Genomic DNA, 21,265 nt, shown 5'->3' with positions numbered 1-21,265 from the left:
CTATGCTTGCCAAGGGAAAAAGCGATCCACCTGGCCCAGCTTGCGGAATTGATGAGAAGCAAGACGAGTTGAGAGTTACAGGGTGACTTACAATAAGAGGTATCTTATTCTGTAGTCTCGTTGGCATTGGCTGTCTTCACAGATCATCCGCGGGACCAATGTCATGGACAGGGCAATACGCTGTTAAACAAAGCCGACTTCTTGTATTTCACCTATTTTCGAACTATAGCAGTGTTTGCTGGCCAGATCAACAGAACGTTTGAAGATTGAACCACAAAAAGTGATCATACAATTGAAGATCTAAAATGCGAGCTGATAGAAAAGGTGGCGTAAGGCGCTAGTGAGTACCTCAGTAAGAAGCAATGGTCCAAATCTACGAGTTGTTGCTTGCTGCTATGCTGAACAGGATGCATGTCATTTCGGTTCTGTCTTCTGTTGAATTTGGTGAGTTGCTCGTTGCGCCGCGCCAGGGCATCTCCATTGGATATAACCTCCCACGTTATGCTGCAACCTTTTTCCTTCGCACCCGCAGCTTCGCCTTTGGATTTGTGACATATTCTACGAACCAGGGGGTCGCGTCCTTCTCCGTATCCACCCGTTCAAATTCATAGTTCTGGAGCACGTGGTTGAGCAGAAGCTTAATTTTGCTTGAGGCGAAAAACCTTCCGGGGCAGGCGTGACTCCCGATGCCGAACCCGAGACTTTCCATCGTGGTCGTGACGAACTGCGACGAGTGCTCCTTCCCGGGCTCCTCACGCAGCTTCAGGTATCGGTCGGGCTGCCATTCTTCGGGGTTCGGGTAGTATTCCGGGTCCCACATGCGCGACATGTTGGTGGCGACGATGGCGCCTTTCGGAATGAGTGTGCCATCGGGCAGCACCACATCGTCACTGACATGGCGGTGGGATAGAACTAACGTCTGTTAATCCCCCGCTCTTAGGCTGCTCGGAAGGGGAGAGAGGGAAGACTTACGGACACCCAGGGGCTTGATGCGCTGTGTCTCCTTCATGACGCTGTCGGCGAGCTTCATCCGATAGAGCGACGTCTTCTCCCACGCACCGTCTGTACGGACTGATTGTGCTTCCTGGAGCAGTGGTTCAATCCACTCCGGGTGCCGACAGAGCTGGAGGAGGATATTGGAAAAGAGATCCGATGTTGTGTGCACCGATGCCATGCTAAGGGACAGTTGAATGTGCGCTCCGTGGTATTCCTTGCCCTTGCCCGTGGCGACTTCGTGCATCCATGTGATAGCATCGTTAGGCATCTCGGCGAGACCCTTCTGGGCTAGGGAAATCTCTTCGATCCGCTTGGCGATGACGGGTTCGATGATTTCTTCGGCGCGCTTGACCTGTCGGCGGATATTGGCGCAGTCCGACAAGAACCATTGGACATAGGGACGAGACCATGCGGGAAAGCGGCGGATCGATCGCACGGCTTTGAAGACATTATCCGTGTATGCTTGGGTATTATCCAGCCATTCTTTGTTCTTGCAGAGTTCGGGTCCCAGGAAGATGCGCGTTGACACCTGTGTGACGATGTCGCGGAGACTGGCCAACAGGTCGACCTCGTGCCATTCTAGTCCCCTTATCAGTCACGCATGCTATGCATTGCGCCATGTGGTGACTTACCAGTGCTTGTTCCCCACCTCTCATCGAAAGCCTCTTGGGTCTCTTCTGCGAGGTTCTGAGTGAACTTGCCTGCAAGAGAACGTCAGTGTCGTACGCCCACCGGTGGTCTCACAATAGCAATATACCAAGGTTTGAGGTCAATTTCGAGCGAATCATCTGAATGAACACATTGGGCGCGCCGGCTTCCATGACTGGCAGCAAGCCCTCAAAACCAGGCAGGGAGCCGGCCATGGTTTGCCTTACCACCTCACTGGCAGTGAAGCGAGGATCCGTTTTGACATGCTCACCCATTTCCGGAGGAAGAACAATCCTCCTTCCAAAGGAGCCGATAAGCTGGAATGGACCATTGTACTGGTGCTGTTGGTCAATAATTTGGTTTGGCAACCCTTGAACGAGCTGCGAGCCTACCTTCTCATATCCCTCTTGAAGAATTGCTTGGGCATTGTGGGCGCATCGTTTCACGGCATTGGCATCGGACCATTCGCCTTTTTTCTTGTTTATCACGGGAAACTGAGAGGTTTTCCATCGGAGTCTCAGCGACGGGAGAGCGACACTCAGGAAGTAGGACAGGAGCACAGCAGGCAAAGCTGTTAGGAAGATTAGTCCGATATTCTCTCGGAACATGATGGCTGCTGTTTTACACAACACCAGGGGTTAGAATCGGTTTTGGGCTGCCTGGTTCCGAAATTCAGCCACATGGATTATCTTATATAACGGGCGATTCGTGCTCATTCAACCGAGCCGGACACCTGGGAGATTGTTCGTAATCCGAAGGTGGAACGATCCGAGCATTAATTACCATCGGCTTTTCCTCTTTGGTTATATCTTACACGGGTGGTGGGCTTTCATAAAATATTCATAGATACTATCTGGTCCACTCACAAACTGGAATGCCATTCACTCTTCGGCTTGGAATTTCGGTGTTTAGCGTTCGGTGTTTCAGACCTGTACCGAATCCGATGCCCACCGTTGACTAACACACGCTAAAACATTGGATACCACCATACTCAGAAAGGTGAAGGTGATTTATTCCTGTGCTTAACTAACACTGTGAATTTATTCGAGCCCGCCGAAGCTGGCTGCGAGACCTTGCTGACTTGAGACCAGACTCTTCTGGCTTCGAGGCCCTTTTCAAGGGCATGCTTCCGGAGGTGATGGCAAAGGGCTTTAGAAACGTTTTCCCTTGGGCTTGCAGACAGCGGAGGTTCATTATGTGTAGTCTCATCTCAAGGTATATGAGTATATGGATGTGAAGGACAGAGAGGCCCTACATATCGCTGAAAATGTTGATTTCACATCACAACCTGGTAGGCTGGTACAGATTACCATTGGACGAGATGCGCTAGATACACAGAAAGACGAGATGCAGTGCCCTGCAGACCCTCACTAACATTCGTGCGTAGTCGCATCGACCGATCCAACCAGTCAGTGCGGGCGTTTATCGACTTGTCTCATTAAGTGCAATAGATGGTACATTCTAACCTCCACAATACCCGCTCCCCGTCCAGGTGAGTGGCTTCTCTGGGTATCGTTTCCATTTCTTTGCCCTTTCGGCCTTTTCGCTCTATTTTCAAGTGGTGAAAATGAACAAGATCTATACTGATAGCTATAGTGGACAATGGATTGCCTCATAACGCCATTAATTTATCATCTCTATTCTCTGTCCAAGTCCTCCCAGACTATATCCTTGACCCCCATGTTGAATTGAGCAATACCGTGCGATGCCTCCGATCCCTGCGCTAACATGGTTGCAAAAACCTCGCCGGCCATTTGGTCTATGGCGGCATCATGGCCACTCACGGCCTCCCCAACCAACAATTTACATAGTGCAGCAGCTTGAGGAGCCGCAAGCTTCAGGTCATTCAAAAACCCCTCCACCACCTTCTCCAGATCATCAAGATCAACCGCAAGAGCATGTATGAGTCCTGCATCGTACAGCACCTGCGATCTCACTCTCCGGCCAGTAAGCATCGCCATTCTCGCGAGACTGCTTCCCCACTCGCGGACCAGGAATTTCGATATCGTTGCGGGACACAAGCCAAGCTTGACTTCGCTCAAGCAAAAGAATGCAGTGGATACGGCTATGCGTACATCGCAGACGGTAGCCAGGCCAACACCTCCGCCATAGGCGGGGCCGTTGATGACTGCCATCGTGGTTTTGGGACAAGTATCGATAGTGGAAAAGAGTTCTTGAAGCGCATTGCACCGCTCCGCAACTGAGACAAAGAGGTCTTCCTTCAGGTGCATGCCCGTGCAAAAGTAGCGGCCACGACCCGTAATAATGATTCGGTGCACAGAGTTGTCCTTTGAGAGACGCTTGAATAACGAGGTCATCTCCTTGATCATGGTAAATGTTAAAGAGTTGCCATGACAAGGTCGATCCAGACACAGTCGCACTGTGCCGCCGTTACGGGACACCTGGTATTCCTCATGGTTCTGCACTGTTGCCCAGACCTTCGTGACCTGCTCATCCTTGCCAGTGCTTGCCCAAAGCTTCGTGGTGAGCTCGTCATTGCTAGTGCTGAAAAAGTTCCAAAAAGGCCTAGATGGTATCGTCGCAATGAGGTTCTCGTCGAGCAGAAGAATTGCGTGTAGACTTACAGTTTGAAATATTGCATCATTGAGAGGTTTGTAGATGCATCAGGGACACAAATGCATTGTGCACCCAACAACCATCACATTTATACCAAAGATCAGTGTTGCTACTGTAGTATACAGGGCAGTTGTTTCAAGATATGATTTTGCTCAAGTCTGGGTAGCTGCATCGGTGATCCGCAGTGGCGGCGTCGGCGATTCGCACTAGCTGCGCCGGCGTTTGGCACTTGCTGCCTCGGCGATAGCCCTCGCTTTGCTGAATCATTCTGCTTTGAGCTATTGACAGCGAATTGAGTTGTATCTTATAACATAGCTACATAGCTTAGACAAAGCGAATATGAGGAGTTTCCTTCTGCAAGGCTACCACATCTTGCTGAGCTAGATTGTCACTCGTCAGCTTTCGCATCCTATGTTCCTCAATGGCAGAATTCTTTGGATCCAGCACCCCTTTCGCGGAGCCATTGTGGTACTCCCGTCCGGGAAATCCACATTATACTGATTCGCATAGGCGGTTGCGGGATGAAATCCGCCAATATGTTGACACTGAAATCGAGCCGTTTTGTTCCGAATGGGAGGCCAGCCGTGCAGTTCCGAAAACAGTGAGGCTCCAGCTTGGTGCATGTGCCGATATGTTACCTTGCTGATATTATCCCAGGTTCTCAAACGCCACTCAGACCTAGGCTATACGGCCATTCTGTTGAATCCGGCCGCAATTGAGAAATATGTTGGAGACAACATCAAACTCCCAGGCAGGGTTTCGGCGACTGAGTGGGATAGCTTCCATGACTTGATAGCCATCGACGAAATGGCCCGTTGCGGCTCGCTTGGGGTCCTATGGGCTCTTGGGTGTGGAAATGCGATTGGCTGTCCTCCGGTGATCAATTTCGGGACCGAGGAGCAGAAGTCTAGGTGGCTGCCTCCTGTCATTCGGGGAGAGATCAGGTTTTGTCTGGGCATTACGGAGCCGCACGGTGAGTTGTCAAAAACTCTCTTTTTTCAATCTCTCCCCATAAACTCATCGAATAACATGAGATACGTGCCATAGCCGGATCGGACGTTGCTAGCATCTCTACCACAGCGCAAACACAAGACAATGTGTTCATCGTCAATGGGATAAAACAGTGGGTTACGAACGGCCTGTTTGCAGACTATTGTACAGCAGTCGTCCGGACTGGTGGCGCTGGAAAAGCCGGAATCTCATTACTGGTCATTCCACTGAATTCAAAAGGGGTTTCGCGAACTGAGATACACACCTCGGGTGTGGCTTCAAGCGGTATGCCTTGCGTCCTAGAGTCAATGTAACACGCTGCTGATGGATATGCTCAGGATGCGCTGCACTGAAATTTGATAACGTAGAGGTTCCCGCCGAGAATCTCATCGGCAACTTGAATGAAGGGTTCAAGTTAATCATGTCCAGTAAGTGTGCCACTGGCCTCTGGCACATCAAGTGCGTCTGATCCGAGTAGGGCTAACCTGTTCAGGCCTCAACCATGAACGTCTCTGGATAGCGGGTAACTGCTTGCGCCTTGCTCGCATATGTCTCGAAGATTCTTATCAACACGCGCTCACACGCCACACTTTCGGAAAGCCGCTCATCGATCGTCAAGCCATCCGGCTCAAGTTTGCCAATGTTGGCATGCAAATCATGAGCGCATACGCCCTGGTCGAGTCACTGGTACAGGTCAGAGAGAGCGCGTTTAAGAGAGCAACGAACATTGACGAGCTGGGCTCGAATATCGGCGGCCTGTGCGCCCTGGCCAAAGTTAGTGCTGCTAGGGCAACAGAGTTGGCTGTGCGGGAAAGTCAGCAGATCCTCGGGGCACTGGGATATACACGAGCCGGTCCGGGAGCGCGGGTAGAAAGAATCAGTCGAGATCTTCGCGTGCTCATCATTGGCGGTGGCAGTGAGGAGATTTTGAGTGAGATGTCAGTTTTGCAAGAGAGGAAGGATTTGGAAAAGCTGCGTCTTGCTTGAAGGTTTACGTGGTTGAAGTGTAGATTCTAAGTACTTTGAATGTCGCATATATCACCAAATAGACATGTGGAGTGTTAGAAGGTTTTGCGTGATGTACAGAAAAAGATACCGTATGAAGGGGGACTTTAATGTGAAAGCAGGGAATCTTTCAAAGCAGAGCTTTCGGTGGAAAATTGCTCCTTAGTTGAAACAACTTAGCTAATAGTTGAATCGAGCCTCCTAATTCACAGATGGATAAGCAAGTCACTTAAAACTCCAGATTCACTCTAGCCTTTCAGATTACCGGGCTTGCATATTCCAGTCTTTTGTCCGTCAGTAAGCTTTACTTTCTCTGGTGGACGTGATTTTAATGAACGCTTGGCGTAACAACCGTGCGGCACAATCTGTACCACATATCATGCACATACTGAGGATGCAGGTCTAGGTAATGGATAGAGCTTAAGTTCGATAACAGTAAGCTAATATTGTGACCCGAACGATCTTACCCGCTACTATGCCCTACTAACATACTAGTATAACTTAGTAGTTGCCCAAATTAAGGCTCGAGGTGGTAATCCGTTGTATATCGCTGAAGCTCCACATCTTGCATCAGTAACCTATGCGTCTCCTCCGTGGCAGCAATAACGACCTCAATCACTTCCCTGCCATGCGCATCAGTCTTCCCAGCCAACGGAAACACATATGGTATCGGGGACGCTGGCGGACGTAGCGCAGCTGGACTGCCGAAGCCGAAATCCCAATTCTGGTACTGCAGGCAAGCCCAGCTCGTGAAACCCGAATCAATCTTGCGCGGTGGGCTGGACAGCCATGATCGCGTGGAGAAATCATCTATACTGTCAACCCAAGCAAGACCATCCTCGAGGAATGTCGCGTCCACGCTATCGATGATGTTCCGCAGCGCTACCGCAGCCTCGATTGGTCCTTCCGATGCCTGAAGTCTTCCAACCGGCAGGACAGCTCCGCTCATGAAGGTAGTATTTCCGATGAAGTTCCTTGGAAACTCGGGGAAGGAACGGGTACGGAATGTGACGGGGAAGACGGTCCAGGAGTCCATTTCATACTCGCCCTCGGCAAGAGCGGCCTTCGCGCGGGTCAGTCCAGTCCAGCAGATTGCGTGCACACAGTCAGCTGTGGAGACGGGAGTGGATGGCTTCTGGGCTGCGATCTCGGCTTTCAGGGCCGCCGTTGCTTCGCGAGAAAAGCTGATCACAGCGGACTTGATAGGTTCGGCCATGAGATTGGACCAGGGATTGGCCGGATCCGGCTTGGTGGAATTGACCATGCAGCCACGCGCAGTCATGGCTTGTTCGAGCCGCTGAACCTCACACGCATCGGGCCTCTTGGGACTCGACAGGATGGAACGGTCAGTGTAGAGCGGGATCTCTTCTCTCCCCTGGCAGTGTGCGGCCCAGGCTCGGAAGAGTAGGTCAACACTCGGTCCATCGACGAGATAGTGGTGAAAGGCAGCCGTGAGGATCAAGCCACCCTCGATGAAGCTGAGTTGAAATATGCACGCCGGTAAGCCGCCATCATGACTTTTCCCTGCTGCGATCGGATTAATCAACGCTTCGGGAAACGCGTTGCCTTTGGGAAGCTTCCAGGGCGCAAAGCGTTCGCGTTCAAGTTCTGCATATGATGGAAGATCGGTGCGAACAGCGTCAGCGCCCGTGACGACAAGGAGAACTCCATCGTTATCGCCGATCGTTTTCATGGTGCCACGCTTTGATGCGGCGTCGAAGGCTACTGTTGCAGTTAGGCATGGGGCCTGAGAGGCGAGTTTCTCAAGTCCGGTTTTGAGGAGCTGGACAATGTCTCTGCGGGATTGCACGGTGGACTCGGGGAGCAGATAATGCATCGACATTCGCGCGTGCACCTTGGGCATAACCTGATCACAGCCAGAGAGAAGGAAGTCCTTGGCACCTCTGGCATTGGCGTCGGACGGCTGGCACCAGTATGCTTCCGCTCCACGGGGGAGGTGCTCCTCCCATCGTCGGGCCATTCTTTTCACCAATGGTGCTCGTACAGATATTTCAGGTGGAAGGAAAGATACTGAGAGTCTTGGCTGTAAATTGGGTCGATAGATTGGGGGACCTTGTGTCGTCGCTTCTAAAGCGCATAAATTGTATCAGAAAGGGCGTCACCCTCACAGGAATCGATAGGTAGCGACGCAGCAAAGTCCTTGTAATGCTAATTACTATTATACTCATCGGCCGTAACAATACTCGGGGCTCTACAACTGCGGGTATCAATATCGGCATAGGATTCGGTGCCCCATTTCGAAACGCCGAAGATCGGACTCCCACCTCCAAGCCGAATATCTCGAACAATAGATCCGTCAAATTGCCAAACAGGCTATGATCAGAATAAGGATCAGTACAGATATGTTAGATATATGTACTCGTTTCGCAATGTTCATTATCACAGTGGCCGTGATGTTGTGATCCAGATGTTGGTTTGTCTGTATACACGTATATATGCAGTTCATCCGCTTCTTGCAATGAGAATGAGAACACCTTCTTACTATTGAACCCAGCCTAGCATTGACTCCTAATGAAGGACTATGGATACGGGAGGCTACGATCTTATACAGGCAAGCTATAAGCGAGGCATTGAGCTTTTGTATTCTCATGTGGGACCATGAGGGTGTAAATATATTCCGTTAAGGGTACCCAATTTGAATGTAGCACCAGGTCGGCGATGATGCAATGGTTCGAATGGCCAAACAGGCCGTCTGGAAAATATTTTGATTGGATCTATGAACCGAATAAGACGATTCATTCGCCTGCTGTCTCAAAAAGAGTCAATTAAGACCTGTTTCATGAAAGAAAGAATGATATACCTACATCCCTTCTCTCCGTCTCTTTTTCTCTTCTTCTTTTCTGCGTGTAGGCGTAGCCAATGGGGATTTCTGTTGTTCACAGCTAATCCGCCTTTCATACATGGCTGTTCTGCCGCCCTCCGCACGGATTGCTGCACCCCATCAAAACACCACAGACTGCATAAAATTGGGGGTGCCAATTGTCCCTAACCCCGCTCACACTTGTTTTATGTAGTGCTTATTGATTACACCCGCAGAATTTATGTCACTGCCTGGAGTATGACAGCATGTGGGATGAGTTCTATTTCTGGTCAGCGTGGAGAGATATCGGTATGCGTATCAAAAGGGCAACTCAGCCGAGTCTGTCTAGAATGAGAGGCTATTATAGACGTATCGGCCCGGATGTGACTACATAATCTGCGCAGTGGAGATAACCAGAAAATTATCAATCAACTGAAATGCATGCAGATAGGTCAAGTGAACGGAAGTGTCAAATGCAAGGTATTTGGACAGCAAACATAGATAGCAAATATTGTATCAAATAGCATTGTCGGGATTGGTGAAGAATCTAGGAGATGACCATCCTAGTATTCTAGCCAGTGCCAATAAGCTGGCCATGATAGTGAGGCTCCAGGGACGGTCTGAGGAGGCTGAGATGTTGTACTGCAGAGCCCTAGTACATTAGAAGAAGATGAGTGGAATTGATCATCACATACTCATGACTAGTGGTGGACTATGCCTGATGCTCGGTTATCCGGGGACATATTGGGGGGCGGAGTCAATAAACCTAGGTGCTAGTAAGCTATAGCAATCTAGCCTCGACGCCTATGTGGCAAGGGAAATACCGGGAAGCTGAAGGATTTCTTCGGCAGATACACACAGGCAGTCAAGAGGTGTTCGGGGCCGACAATCATGGCGCCTTGTCACTTGCACGGGGTTTTCGGCGCCAATGCCAGTCTCTGGATGCGAAGCGCCCGCGAACTAGGCCCTCTATGGCTGAGCTGGCCGGATGGAAGGTATGTTGTAGCACTTTGTGAATTGCTCTACCGTGAATCCTGCTTCTGACACTCCGAGAGAGAAAGCATAATCGAATCTGGCTTAAAAAGAGGCCGAATCAGAGGTTGCGCGATATCCCAGCAAATGTTGGATTCCCAATGACACAGAAGCGCCAGGCCACGGGATTGTGATGATGTTGTTAGTTGTGTTTGAGATGGCCGCATTCCTCCCATCATCGGCCGCTCAGTCCATCGAAAAGCTTCAGGTTTCCCCCGTGAGGCAATAGGGGGCCTAATCAATATTGCTCATGATCGATCGTCCACCTAGTGGCTGTATTGCGAGCTGAGATGACGTGACAGAAGCCAATATGTTGCCATGCGAGTTGTGTGAACCAGGGACAATCCATGGTGAGAATACCAACTACAGGGTAGGTACTGCACTCCGTACTCCGTGCTCCGTGCGGGGTAGTCTCTACCTATAGGATCTTGAGGTAATTACCCAATAGGCAGCAAAACGAGACATGTTCCACCTCGATTGACAAATGGGAGCTGTGGCAGAGTGGCTCGGCTGGACACCACTAGGTGCTATGTAGGTACAGTAGTAGCGATGACTGCCGCTGTCTCGATATTATCGAGTGGCCATTGGCCGATAAAGAGGTGTCTCAGTGGCACACCATCGCAGCTCAGTCAAGTAACGACAGCGGGCAATTGTGGGCCAAGGACAGCCAATGAGTGGCAGGTAAAAGATTTCCGGCCAACCACGGCCTTAATATCAATAGAGGTTGTCAGCGATTTGGAATCCCCAGTTGCGCGGCCCTCCCCGGATAAAAGATTCTGCTGGCATTATAGCCTCCTACGTGGCCGGGCCGAGGTCGAGCTGCCATGAAGCCAATGATGAGAGTCGCAGTGGGGTATACTAACTACATGTAGATCTGGGAGGGGTTGCCGAAGTTCCAGTTCGCAAAAGTCCGCCTTTCACTTTAGACTACGCCCAACCCTTCCAATTATAACTGAACTGGGGATACCTCCACACGTGCGAATCTCGAGCGTTGCTCTCAACCTCTAGGGGAGCCATGCACTTCCGGAATGGCCGTGTTGACCACCAGAACTCCCATACAACATCTTTCTTATCAAAACATCAGCATTCCATGAACAATGTATACGATCACCCAAATCAGAATATAATGCGGGTTATTCTCTCTATGTACTTGTAGAATTCCACAAGCCCTACTGTGGTACTCGTAAACATGTGTATACCAACTAAGCGAGACCTAAAAAAGCATCTCTGCAAAGTAGGTGTACAAGTACATAAGTACAGAACGCACATCTCTGGACATGTATACAAGCATACAAACAAGCATAGCCTCACACAGCACCCCTGTAAGTAAGCACGCGAGTAAGCGAGCAAACAAGCGAAAAAAAGTTAAGGCCTCCTGCAGCACGTCTACAAGTACACAACCAAACTAGGCCTTATGCAGCACCATACAAGCAAGCACCCAAGCAAACAAGCAAGGCCTCGCGCAGCCCCTCTCCAAGCACACAGATAAGCAAGGCTTCACACGGTACCTCTCCAAGCACACAACCGAGTAAGACCTTACACAGTACCCTCCCCAAGCAAGCAAATAAGGCCTTATGAAGCACTCCTCGCAATGATTCAACCCCTGGAATCAAATCTACAAATCAGGGTCCATCTGAAAGATGCCGCGGTAGAATATAACAAATCTAGTACAAATTATAGACCAAAACAGCAGCCGTTTTGATAGTGGGTGGCGTTCGGGAAGCGCGTGGCCCGTCTAGTCTCGGGCGGGTCAAACCTTCCTCAAGTGCAAGGTCTCCGTGCCAAATGCACCCCCCCCCCCTCGCTTGCAACCCCACGACTCCAGAGGGGTGATCCGCAGTAGATCCATCCTACTACTGGTGGTCTTGCGGGAGGCTGCTAGCCTGCCATTGTTGGACATCATGTGTCTACGAAATACTTCCACCCAGACTCGGTTGACTGCACCTCCTGAGTGGATACGGAGTAATTTGGCAGCATATCATGCTAGATCTATCAACTGAATGCATGCACGCATGTGTCTTTTTCAGATTCTTTGTCCTTCACACAGCCCCGTCCCAGGATTCGACTTACGCACTTACTAACGCCTCGTATATGCACTCAACCAAATGAACCTACATATTGCAGTTGACCCTGATGGTTCGCTACTTCGTTTAATATTCACACGCTATACAGGGATGGTGTACCTAGTGTGTTGATCTCTGATCAAGATCCTGCTCCTGATCTTCTTCGTAAGCAAGACTCCGACCTAGCAGAGCAAGCGGGCATCTGTTTGAAACTCTCGCTCACTACTGTACTATATGGCAAGATAACTCCGAGTCCCACGGGGTCAATCACTGTACACGATTGGGCTCGCTGCATGCGTGAACCAGGATTAGCTTCCATATTGGCCCCCAATCATTCCTTCCAGAATCTGGCTCACCTGGGAGGTCGACGCTTCACGCGGGCTGGAACACGGTCTCCAACCCTCGATGAAAAGTATGGAACTGCTACACAGAGATTACCGACCGGGAGAATCGATCCGGACACCGGCAGTGGCAGTCTTTCTCATACGATCGGCGTTAGGGCTACTAGGTACCTCGAGCTGCGCTGCTTACTCAAATAGGAAGTCCATTAGAAGCTTCTGTATAGAAGGGAATGTATGCAGACTGGTAAAAACAGCAGAGCCGCTCTCAGCACACCACCAACCTCGTTGAATCGAATTTCTGAACGAGTTTGATGATTATTCGGACAGCAATTCCGGATGGTTGGCGCTCGAAAATCAGAAAGCAATCCTACAGTTCCACCGCGAGTGGCGCCTCGTCCGCAGTGGTTCCGCGCCAGCTTAAACATCTTAATATACTGAATCCTGAGCGGAGAAATGGGCGGGGAGGGCTTGGTGGGGGGTGAAACCGATACGAACCGTCACCTCTGGTAGTTCAAGATGGTTTCCCCTGGACCTTTACTTTACCCGTCCTTCCTGAGACGCTGATTGGGTAGTCAATAGGTTTTCTAACGTGATAGACGTAGTTGCTGACCACTTGTATGTTTGATATACTATTTTGACGAATTGCATGTCAACTGGAAGGGTGCATATGCCATGGCCTGCGGTGGGCGGCGCGCTGCCGCGCCGAGAACGGCCGTGCGGCCGGGTGGATCGGCTTGTCTAGGCTTCTGAAAACAGTAATTGCAATTTCGGTGGTGGAAAGCCTGGATTCGTATTCATATAGTGTGGTTGCTTTATCTACAGGTACGATACTAATACTTGACTATAGCATACCGCTTGCTTCGATCTGGTATAGTGTCGGTCGTATTGGAGAGACTGCCGCTGTCGATATCAGTTATCGCCGATCGGACCTTCGCAGTGGCTTTCTGAAACTTACCTTTAATGATTACCTCAGATGATCCAGATCGTACGTAATCCAGCCTGTAGTAAGAACTATCCACTCCGGACGGAGTGAAGTGGTGGAATCAAGAAGGATCGCAGTTGTTCCAGTTCCCGGTTCAATGCGAAGTGGCACTGCACTAACAAAAACACGCAAGTCGATCGCTGCCCGAAACGAGCAGTGCACGGAAATCAGGCTAACTGAATGCATGATAGTGCTTACTACTGCCTAAGGTGGTAACGTTATCTCCAACGTGACACCTACCAGATGATCCATGATTCCAATCACGGTGGCCCATACAATCGCCACACTCTGTGTTTATTGTACAATGCCTAGAGGACTAGATGTAATGGATGTCATGGTTGTGGGGGGCGGGCAGCCTTCTCCATTTTACAAACAGATCTAGCAGTAGTGGCATGCACGCATGAAGCGCTGACTCTGAGACCGACAGGGATGTAGAATAGGCCACATTTTGGTTTCTCATAAACTTGCATGAAAAACACACGGCTATCTAATATATATCAGGCAGGACAGTCGGTCGGGAAATCAGGAGTCGCCACCTTTCCCACCTATCCCTGGACCTTCCTAATGATGTCGGTTGTGCTTCTTCAATCTTTTCAACAACCAACGTGAGAGGAAAATGGAAACGGCTGCCCGACACCAGTACGACCGAGAGTGGGCAGGCCCTTCAGCTGTAAAACATGCTGACGGCCGAACGTTACGGAAGTCGTGCGACAGATGCCACCAGCAGAAGCTTCGATGTGTCGGGGACAAAGCCTCGTTGACCCAATGCGTGCGCTGCCAACGGGCTGGACTCGAGTGCGTGTACAGTGTCAGGTCCAGCAAACAGTCAAACAAGAACATGGTGGAGGGCAGGGACAGCATGCCCACCCAGTCTGTGACCCCAGCATCGAATCCCCTGAGCGAGCTGGATCCGGCGTTCGCCCCGGATCTGTCACACCTCAACGACATTTTCCCGGGCACTTCATCGTCCTGGGCTACTGTCGAGCCAGCCTCACTTGGTAGCTTTGTTCTGCCAGAGTTCCTGGACACAAGCACTTCCGAAGAGTCCATGAGCATCGCACCGCCCTCCTCGAACAGCCCAATCGATGCTGGGGTGGTACTTGGAAGCGGGCCATCGGACCTATCTGGCTGTCTCGCCAGCGCATGCCAGGCATTGGAAGCCGCTTTTAGGAAGGTGATACGAGATCACCCCGGCCAGAACGCCCAAGATTGTATGAGAATGACACCAAGCCATCCGCAATGTACAAGACTGGGACACGGGAGCTGACAGGTCGAGAACAGATCCGATTGGAGAAATCTTTAACCAGTTCGACGGCTTGTTGGAGGTGCTGGCGCTCGATAGTATGGTAGCAATCACCACGTCGCGCACGCCCCAAAGCCCATTCGATGAATACCTGCGGAGCAAACAAGCGTCGATGGCAGCGCAGTGTTATGTCCTGTGTATAAAGCTGATGGCGGTCCTATCTGAACAGGTGCTCCAGAGCCTGTTGGCACTGCCGCTGTCAGCGAAACCGTCTGCGTCGGGGAATTTGGGTAGTTCAGAGACGATGAAAAATGTGAATGGTCTAGGAGCGCAAGAGGACAACTTCTCCCACACGAGACAGATCCCCAAGAGTCTCCGACTTGGAGACCTGTATGCTCCTCCAGACCCTTTCGGACATGCACTCAACTCTGCCATCAACATGCTCCGAATCGGGAGCAAATTGATTGCCAGGATGGAGCAGCTGCTTGGTATACCGCCCGAGCTGGGAGGTGGGAGCATGCCGTCCGGGGCTTCACCAGAGCAGGTGGGGCTCGACCAGCCTACACTGCGAGACAGAAGCGCTTCGAAATCCTCTTTATCATCATTGCCAGCTCGCTTCGTCGCGTTAATATGGGAGGATGAGGCAAGCATGTACAACAAATCTGCTGTCATGTACTTCCGGCGCTGTCGTGCCGCAACCTTGGGCCTCGCAAAGAATCGTTCTTGACGCTGCGTGCAAACCACTGTCAATTTTTAACATGCCTGAAATGGTGATGAAGAACTATCTAGGGGCGGATCTCGGTGGGATGGGCTAGGGTTCCTTACTCCATATACTAGAGTAGATTTATATGTGTATATATGTTCACCCTCCGTCTACATGATTCTTACGCTACGAGAACTTAAGTCCCCTTGATAAGTTCGAGATGTGTTTAGTAGTCCTTTGCTAGAAACTCCTACCCTGTGTTCGATTTGGGTATGATAGAACTATACTACAGCTAGGCTAACAGGATGTCTGGACCATGTCCTCTCCTTGAGTAGTCACGGATCACATATCACACAACCAACCCCGACGTCTACCGAACTGGCAATCTGATGCTCATGATAGTCTGTCCAAAGAGAATTTTTTGTCACCGGAAGAGTACGCACCAGCAATCATGATGCATGGCCGAGCTTCGGCGATTTCGGCGTTTCAGTAATCTAGGATGGCTGATCCTCTGCCACCGCCCTATATAGCCCCGAAAGTACTGTACAATACACTTGCGACACACGAAGAAGACCTTCATCCCGCATTTTGTGTCTGCCTGTCTCCTTCCATCCAAAGATGCTTGGGGTCTTGCTTCTGCTTGTCGCCACTGGTGGTCTTGCCTGGTTTCTTGCGACACCTTTTCGAACAGGACTATGGCGCATTCCGGGGCCGTGGTGGCGGCGCTATACAGGTGAAACCCAAGACGTCATCCCTTCGTTCGGAGACCTAATATTGCTCTAGACCTCTTCCAGGCGCTTGATGCCTACAATGGACGAACTTGCCAAGTCATTCAGCGCTTACACAAGGAATATGGACCCATGGTGCAAGTTGGTCCACGAACCGTTATGTTCTCGAACCCATCCATGATAGACAAGGTCTATGCCACGAGGGCACCCTTCCCCAAGGTAGGCCGTATACATACACCCTCCCGCTCACAGCTTCTCTAACTGCCCCCCTCCCTCAGAGCCATCACTGGAGGCCGCTCCGAACTGAGCTTAAAGGCGTCCATTACCCAAGTCTCATAGGCACGGAGGATACCAAGACCCATGCTGCTCTCAAACGGCCCATCTCCGGCATCTACTCCATGTCCAACGTCACCAAGTCGGAAGGCTTCATCGACGAATGTATCCTTCAGCTGGTCAAGAAGCTTGACCAAGAATTCAGGGCCAAAGAGCAGCCGCTGCCCGTGTTCACGTGGATGCATTTTTGTAGGTCAAAAAGTCCAGTTCGCGTGAGAGGGGTTAACTGAAGCAATGTGACAGTTGCGTATGACACAATCATGAAGCTCACGGTCTCCGCCGACTTCGGCCTCGTCCGAGGCGAAGCGGATCGAGAGGGCATGTTTCGGGGTGTCGATGCAGCTCAAACCTATCGAGCCATGGTAGGCAACACTCGCGTAAGATTCCGCGCTATGGCTGACAACTTCGTTAGGCAGCGTGTATGCCGTGGGTGCACTCTGTTCTCAAGGGCAGTCCCATCACGAAAGTGTTCGAGAAACGCATGGGCTCGTTCCCACGGCGCGCACGGGAGCTCATCCAGAGCCGGCGGGCCAACGGGGCGGCAAGCGCCGCGGATCGCGAGGACCTGCTCTCCCAGATCCTGGACACCCAGACGAAGCATTCGAACGTTGTCGACGAGCGGGTGGTTCATGGCTACGCGACCACCCCACTGCTCGCCGGGGCGGACACGGTGACCATCGGCCTCACCTCCGTCAGCTACTTCTTGGGCAAGCATCCGGAGGTTGCAGCCAAGCTGCACGCAGAGCTTAAATCGTCCGGGCTCCGGATGCCGCCCCCTTGGGCTCTGATCCACAAGATGCCCTACCTAGATGCGGTGATTCGCGAGTCATTCAGATGCCATCCGATTGGAGCGATGCTATCGCGACGCGCGGTCCCCCCAGGTCCTGGTCTCACGCTCGATGATGGTCACATCTTGCCCCCGGGCACCGCAGTCGCGGTTTCAGGGTGGTCGACGCATTTCGATAAGGACGCCTATGGCGATGACGTGCACGACTTCAAACCCGAGCGCTGGCTGCAACGTCCCTCTGAGAGCGACGAGGAGTATGCTGAACGGCTACACAAAATGAACAAAGCCGATCTGACGTGGGGCGCCGGCGACCGGGCGTGTATGGGCAAGAACATTGCCAAATGTGAAATGTACAAGCTCATTGCCACATTGTATTTCCTCTTTGATGTGAGTCTCTGCTGCTGGTTATGTGTTTGCTGTTTCGGAAGAGACTGACAGTCGGCCACAGATTCAACTTGTTGAACCGGCCAAGGAATGGAAGATCAAGGAGACGGTGCTGGCGAAGCAGGAGGGCGTGGAGGCTAAGATTACTTTCAGGCCTGACGCGAGCATGGACCAGCTTCGAGAAAAGGATGCTTGAGAAAGAGAAGCTAAAAACCGTCTCTGCATGATGTCTCGTAGATGAACAGCGGCTGGCGGACTTTAGAAGTGGGTGAGAATCATATTGCCATGAGCGAAGAGACCTTTCTGTTGGTGAATAGGCTTTTGTATTGTGTGGAATGATCACCCTTCAGCACTTCAGTCACACCCTGTGCGGATCTGAAAAGTTAAAGACGGAGAGAAAAGCTATAACTGGAGAAGTGTCTCTAACTATTGCAAGGTACATATCACAAACCCGATCGGATAATATAGAACGGCCTAGGGCAATGTTTTCTGCCTCGAAAGGAGAATTGTAGTTGTCTTGCAATCTGAAGAATTCATTGCCATGTTATTGAATTCCGTGAATTAGATTAGGAACCTTGAGGGTTACCCAATAGATTGCATCTTCCCAGGTCACAAGGATATGTCGGGGTGAGGATTGCATTCTTTCAACCGTTGATTAATAGATTGTGAGACACCACCTCAACAGACACATTACAATTCGTCTATTGTTCACAATACACCAGAGCGGTAAGAACAGCTACCTCCTTATCTTGGGAATCTGCTTTCTTCTGATATATTGCAGTGTTAAGTGTGGTGATTATTGACAACTTCTACCCTATGCAACCAACTAGCTCACTAGACGAACCACACATTTCTCCCCCGAAAGCTGCCCACTCCTCACCAACTCCATACCCTCCAACACCTGGTCGAGCCCACCTTCAAGAACCCGCACGGGATGATGTCTCAGATCACCGCTATCGACCAACCTCTGGGCAACCGCCCACAGCTTCTCGCCATAAGCACGAATCTCCTCACTCGGCGGTCGGCCATATGGACTGGGCCACGTAGACCCGTCACCGAAGATGGATGGACCAAGAACCCAGTCGGTCTTCACCGTGGCGCGCGTGGCGGCGTGCTGCGGAAACGGGTCCAGGGAAACGTACTTGCCGCCAGCTCGACCCAGGGCGGCGTAGCAGAGGCTGGTGGATTCCGCCGTCGTGATGCAGTCGAGCGCGTAGCGCAGGTTGTTCTTCGTGTAGGTTTTCTGGTTGTGTGAGGAGGATCGGTCAGTAAGAATGGGTGTATGGAGACGAAAGCGACCAACGTGGTGGGATGGAAAGCAGATGGCCTTACAATCTTCATCGCGCAGTCCGGGTCGCGATAGTCAAAGGTCGCTTCGACACCGTAGGCTTTGACTTGGTCTGAATTCTTGGGCGAGCAGGTTGCGATTGGGATCATATTTATGCTAGACGGGTCAGCACGAGCCTCGCGATATCAGCCTGGAAATGGTGTTCTCTCACAGCCTCAGCAGCTGGATAGCAATGGTTGCAGTCGCGGTACTGCCGCCGTGCAGAAGAACGTATGCTGGCTTCTCCACTGGAGCATCGGGCAGAGGCAGCCCTAGGAGCTTCAACGCCAGTCCTGCAGTGCTGATCCCGGCGCCAAAGGTAGCACCGCCTTCAGTGCTGACGGAGGCAGGTAGCTTCAACCAGATCTTGCCCGCAGAAATGTTGTATTCCCCGAATGAACCACGATGAGGAGCGTTGGCGTTCATGGCATGCTGAGCTCCGCACACTCGGTCGCCAACCTGTACCTCTGTGACCTCTGGGCCACAGGCGACGACAGTTCCGGCATAGTCAGTGCCCAGAATACCACCAGGAGTCACGAAGGGGCCGCGCATTTTGGTGTCGCTGGGGTTGACAGCGACGGCTTCCGTCCGGACCAAGAACTGGTCCTTCTCAAGCGTAGGGAAGGGCACATCGTCTCGTACACACACCTGATCTCCAGCCTCCACGATTACCGCACGCTGGGTTGTTGGAGGCACGAGTGCCGCAGTCTCAATTGACCCCATTGTCAGTCAGTAGAATGATAGGCGTCCTTTCGAATCGTGAGCTGAACAGGTAGTACCAGGGAACGCGACTGTGGATTCAGTGTTAGTGAAAGTCTCTAAAATTCCCTTATCGAGGGCCCGAAGCCTTACTGTGAGTGCGCAGTGGCCCCTACTCCATTACATTTGATCATGCCCACGTGGACCGAAGAACGCAGGGAACACACTACCTGGTGGGCAGCGAGCGGGAGATTGCCGGCGGCCCGTAGAGCATACCGGCAATCTGCCACGCCGTTCGGCCTTCTTCGGCGTTTCGGTTTATGGGCCCCGTAGTACCCCCAAAGAAGCGAACATTTCCCGATCTCCCTATGTGTCTGTTGAGAGGAGTGCTCGATGGTAATCTTCTTCGAAGCAAGTAGTTCTCATCGACTATCAACAAAAAAAGGCTAGAACGCGGACACACGAGAGCCGGTTTAGTGCAACCATGTTAGTCGCAAATTGTTGCCCTCACTCTTGATCATGCACTAACGAGGGAATCAGAATGACTAGGGTACCCTCCAAAGCCCTTCTGTGTTTCCATGGGACGGGCTCGAAGGGAGCCATCTTCAACTTGCAGATGGCGAGAATCTGTTATCTACTGGGAGACGCGTTCGAGTTCATCTTCCTTGACGGGCCGATGGAATGCGCTGCAGGACCCGGAGTCCTGCCTATGTTCAGCGGCCAAGAGCCATATTACTGCTGGTTTGGCGGCGACGGCACCACTATCGACGAGAGCTTGAAAAAGATCAACGCGTCTGTCAAGCTGGCGGTGGATAAATGGCAAGCAAGTCATCCTGATGCCGAGATCGTCGGGGCGATTGGGTTCTCAGAGGGTGCACTCGCCCTCGCAATGATGCTCTGGCAGCAACAACAGGGTCTAGTGCCATGGATAGGACAGTTACAATTTGCCGTGATGAGCTGCTGTTTCTTTCCGAACGAAGCTTCCTTGTGGCTGAACGCAAGGGCCCAGGCTTATGGCCTGAGCAAAGCCTACATTGACGTTCCCACGCTTCACATACACGGCAATAGAGACTTCTGTCTTGGTCGCGCACGAAAGCTCGTGAGAAACCACTATCGGCCGAGCTTCGCTCAAATCATTCGAACGGACACCGCCCATCATCTGCCAACACGAAAGGACGAGGTTGGGGAGGTGGTGAAGCACATCCTGAGACTGTCGGAAATGTCTGCAATTGACATGGCAAGTTGAGTAGTAATTCAGGCGGACAGAGAGCCCAGTAGAAAGGCTCAGCGGTAAACATGCATGTATCTCGAATGATGTAATTGATGCCTATGACTAAGAATGAAGATCAAAGACTATCTGTCTGCAGCTTTGTCTGACCTGCTTCTCCGTGTTCTCGATGTTTTGTTTTCACAGATCCTGTCCATCATTGCGAGACCGCTTACGGTGGACTGCGGAGCCAGTACCTGCCCTAAGCTAGTTTCTCGAATCCTTTCTCGCCTTTCAGTGTCGGCGCCACAGAATTTTCAGGGAGAGTATTTTTTCCACAAAATGCCGGTGATGGCCTAATTCGGTGAACGCACTGCAAGTTCGGAAACGGGCTTATCG

The 21,265-nt window shown here is 51.4% G+C and overlaps 8 protein-coding genes across 8 annotated transcripts; 4 read left to right on the top strand and 4 right to left on the bottom strand.

The window, feature by feature from the left end:
• Positions 1-499: 499 nt before the first annotated feature.
• BO95DRAFT_491884 (cytochrome P450) lies at positions 500-2,252 on the bottom strand (the record flags this gene model as incomplete). The annotated part of the gene is made up of 4 exons (XM_025590671.1): positions 500-912; positions 973-1,575; positions 1,629-1,697; positions 1,754-2,252. 4 exons carry the CDS (start codon positions 2,250-2,252, stop codon positions 500-502), a joined length of 1,584 nt encoding a protein of 527 aa, XP_025444264.1.
• Positions 2,253-3,190: 938 nt separating this feature from the next.
• On the bottom strand, positions 3,191-4,249 carry BO95DRAFT_491882 (enoyl-CoA hydratase/isomerase family protein; the record flags this gene model as incomplete). Its single annotated transcript, XM_025590670.1, has 2 exons — positions 3,191-4,110; positions 4,230-4,249. The coding sequence occupies 2 exons, from the start codon at positions 4,247-4,249 to the stop codon at positions 3,282-3,284; spliced, it is 849 nt and encodes a 282-aa protein (XP_025444263.1). The 3' UTR covers positions 3,191-3,281.
• Positions 4,250-4,642: 393 nt separating this feature from the next.
• BO95DRAFT_461807 (acyl-CoA dehydrogenase family protein) lies at positions 4,643-6,198 on the top strand (the record flags this gene model as incomplete). Its single annotated transcript, XM_025588856.1, has 5 exons — positions 4,643-4,822; positions 4,879-5,194; positions 5,269-5,496; positions 5,550-5,639; positions 5,705-6,198. The coding sequence occupies 5 exons, from the start codon at positions 4,643-4,645 to the stop codon at positions 6,196-6,198; spliced, it is 1,308 nt and encodes a 435-aa protein (XP_025444262.1).
• A 535-nt stretch (positions 6,199-6,733) lies between these two features.
• Positions 6,734-8,197, bottom strand: BO95DRAFT_430085 (putative trichothecene biosynthesis acetyltransferase; the record flags this gene model as incomplete). Its single annotated transcript, XM_025584933.1, has 1 exon — positions 6,734-8,197. The coding sequence occupies one exon, from the start codon at positions 8,195-8,197 to the stop codon at positions 6,734-6,736; it is 1,464 nt and encodes a 487-aa protein (XP_025444261.1).
• A 6,117-nt stretch (positions 8,198-14,314) lies between these two features.
• On the top strand, positions 14,315-15,425 carry BO95DRAFT_461805 (uncharacterized protein; the record flags this gene model as incomplete). The annotated part of the gene is made up of 2 exons (XM_025588855.1): positions 14,315-14,666; positions 14,737-15,425. 2 exons carry the CDS (start codon positions 14,315-14,317, stop codon positions 15,423-15,425), a joined length of 1,041 nt encoding a protein of 346 aa, XP_025444260.1.
• Positions 15,426-16,019: 594 nt separating this feature from the next.
• BO95DRAFT_451635 (cytochrome P450) lies at positions 16,020-17,829 on the top strand (the record flags this gene model as incomplete). The annotated part of the gene is made up of 6 exons (XM_025588093.1): positions 16,020-16,134; positions 16,185-16,348; positions 16,408-16,651; positions 16,706-16,824; positions 16,875-17,636; positions 17,698-17,829. The coding sequence occupies 6 exons, from the start codon at positions 16,020-16,022 to the stop codon at positions 17,827-17,829; spliced, it is 1,536 nt and encodes a 511-aa protein (XP_025444259.1).
• Positions 17,830-18,459: 630 nt separating this feature from the next.
• Positions 18,460-19,683, bottom strand: BO95DRAFT_451634 (zinc-binding alcohol dehydrogenase family protein; the record flags this gene model as incomplete). Its single annotated transcript, XM_025588092.1, has 3 exons — positions 18,460-18,876; positions 18,966-19,077; positions 19,133-19,683. The coding sequence occupies 3 exons, from the start codon at positions 19,681-19,683 to the stop codon at positions 18,460-18,462; spliced, it is 1,080 nt and encodes a 359-aa protein (XP_025444258.1).
• Positions 19,684-20,200: 517 nt separating this feature from the next.
• BO95DRAFT_358483 (DUF341 domain protein) lies at positions 20,201-20,905 on the top strand (the record flags this gene model as incomplete). The annotated part of the gene is made up of 1 exon (XM_025582410.1): positions 20,201-20,905. One exon carries the CDS (start codon positions 20,201-20,203, stop codon positions 20,903-20,905), a length of 705 nt encoding a protein of 234 aa, XP_025444257.1.
• Between the last annotated feature and the right edge of the window lie 360 nt (positions 20,906-21,265).

Source organism: Aspergillus brunneoviolaceus (genome assembly GCF_003184695.1).
Source record: "Aspergillus brunneoviolaceus CBS 621.78 unplaced genomic scaffold BO95scaffold_19, whole genome shotgun sequence".
Taxonomy (NCBI): Eukaryota; Fungi; Ascomycota; class Eurotiomycetes; order Eurotiales; family Aspergillaceae; genus Aspergillus; species Aspergillus brunneoviolaceus.
This window is presented reverse-complemented; position numbering and strand designations above follow the sequence as displayed.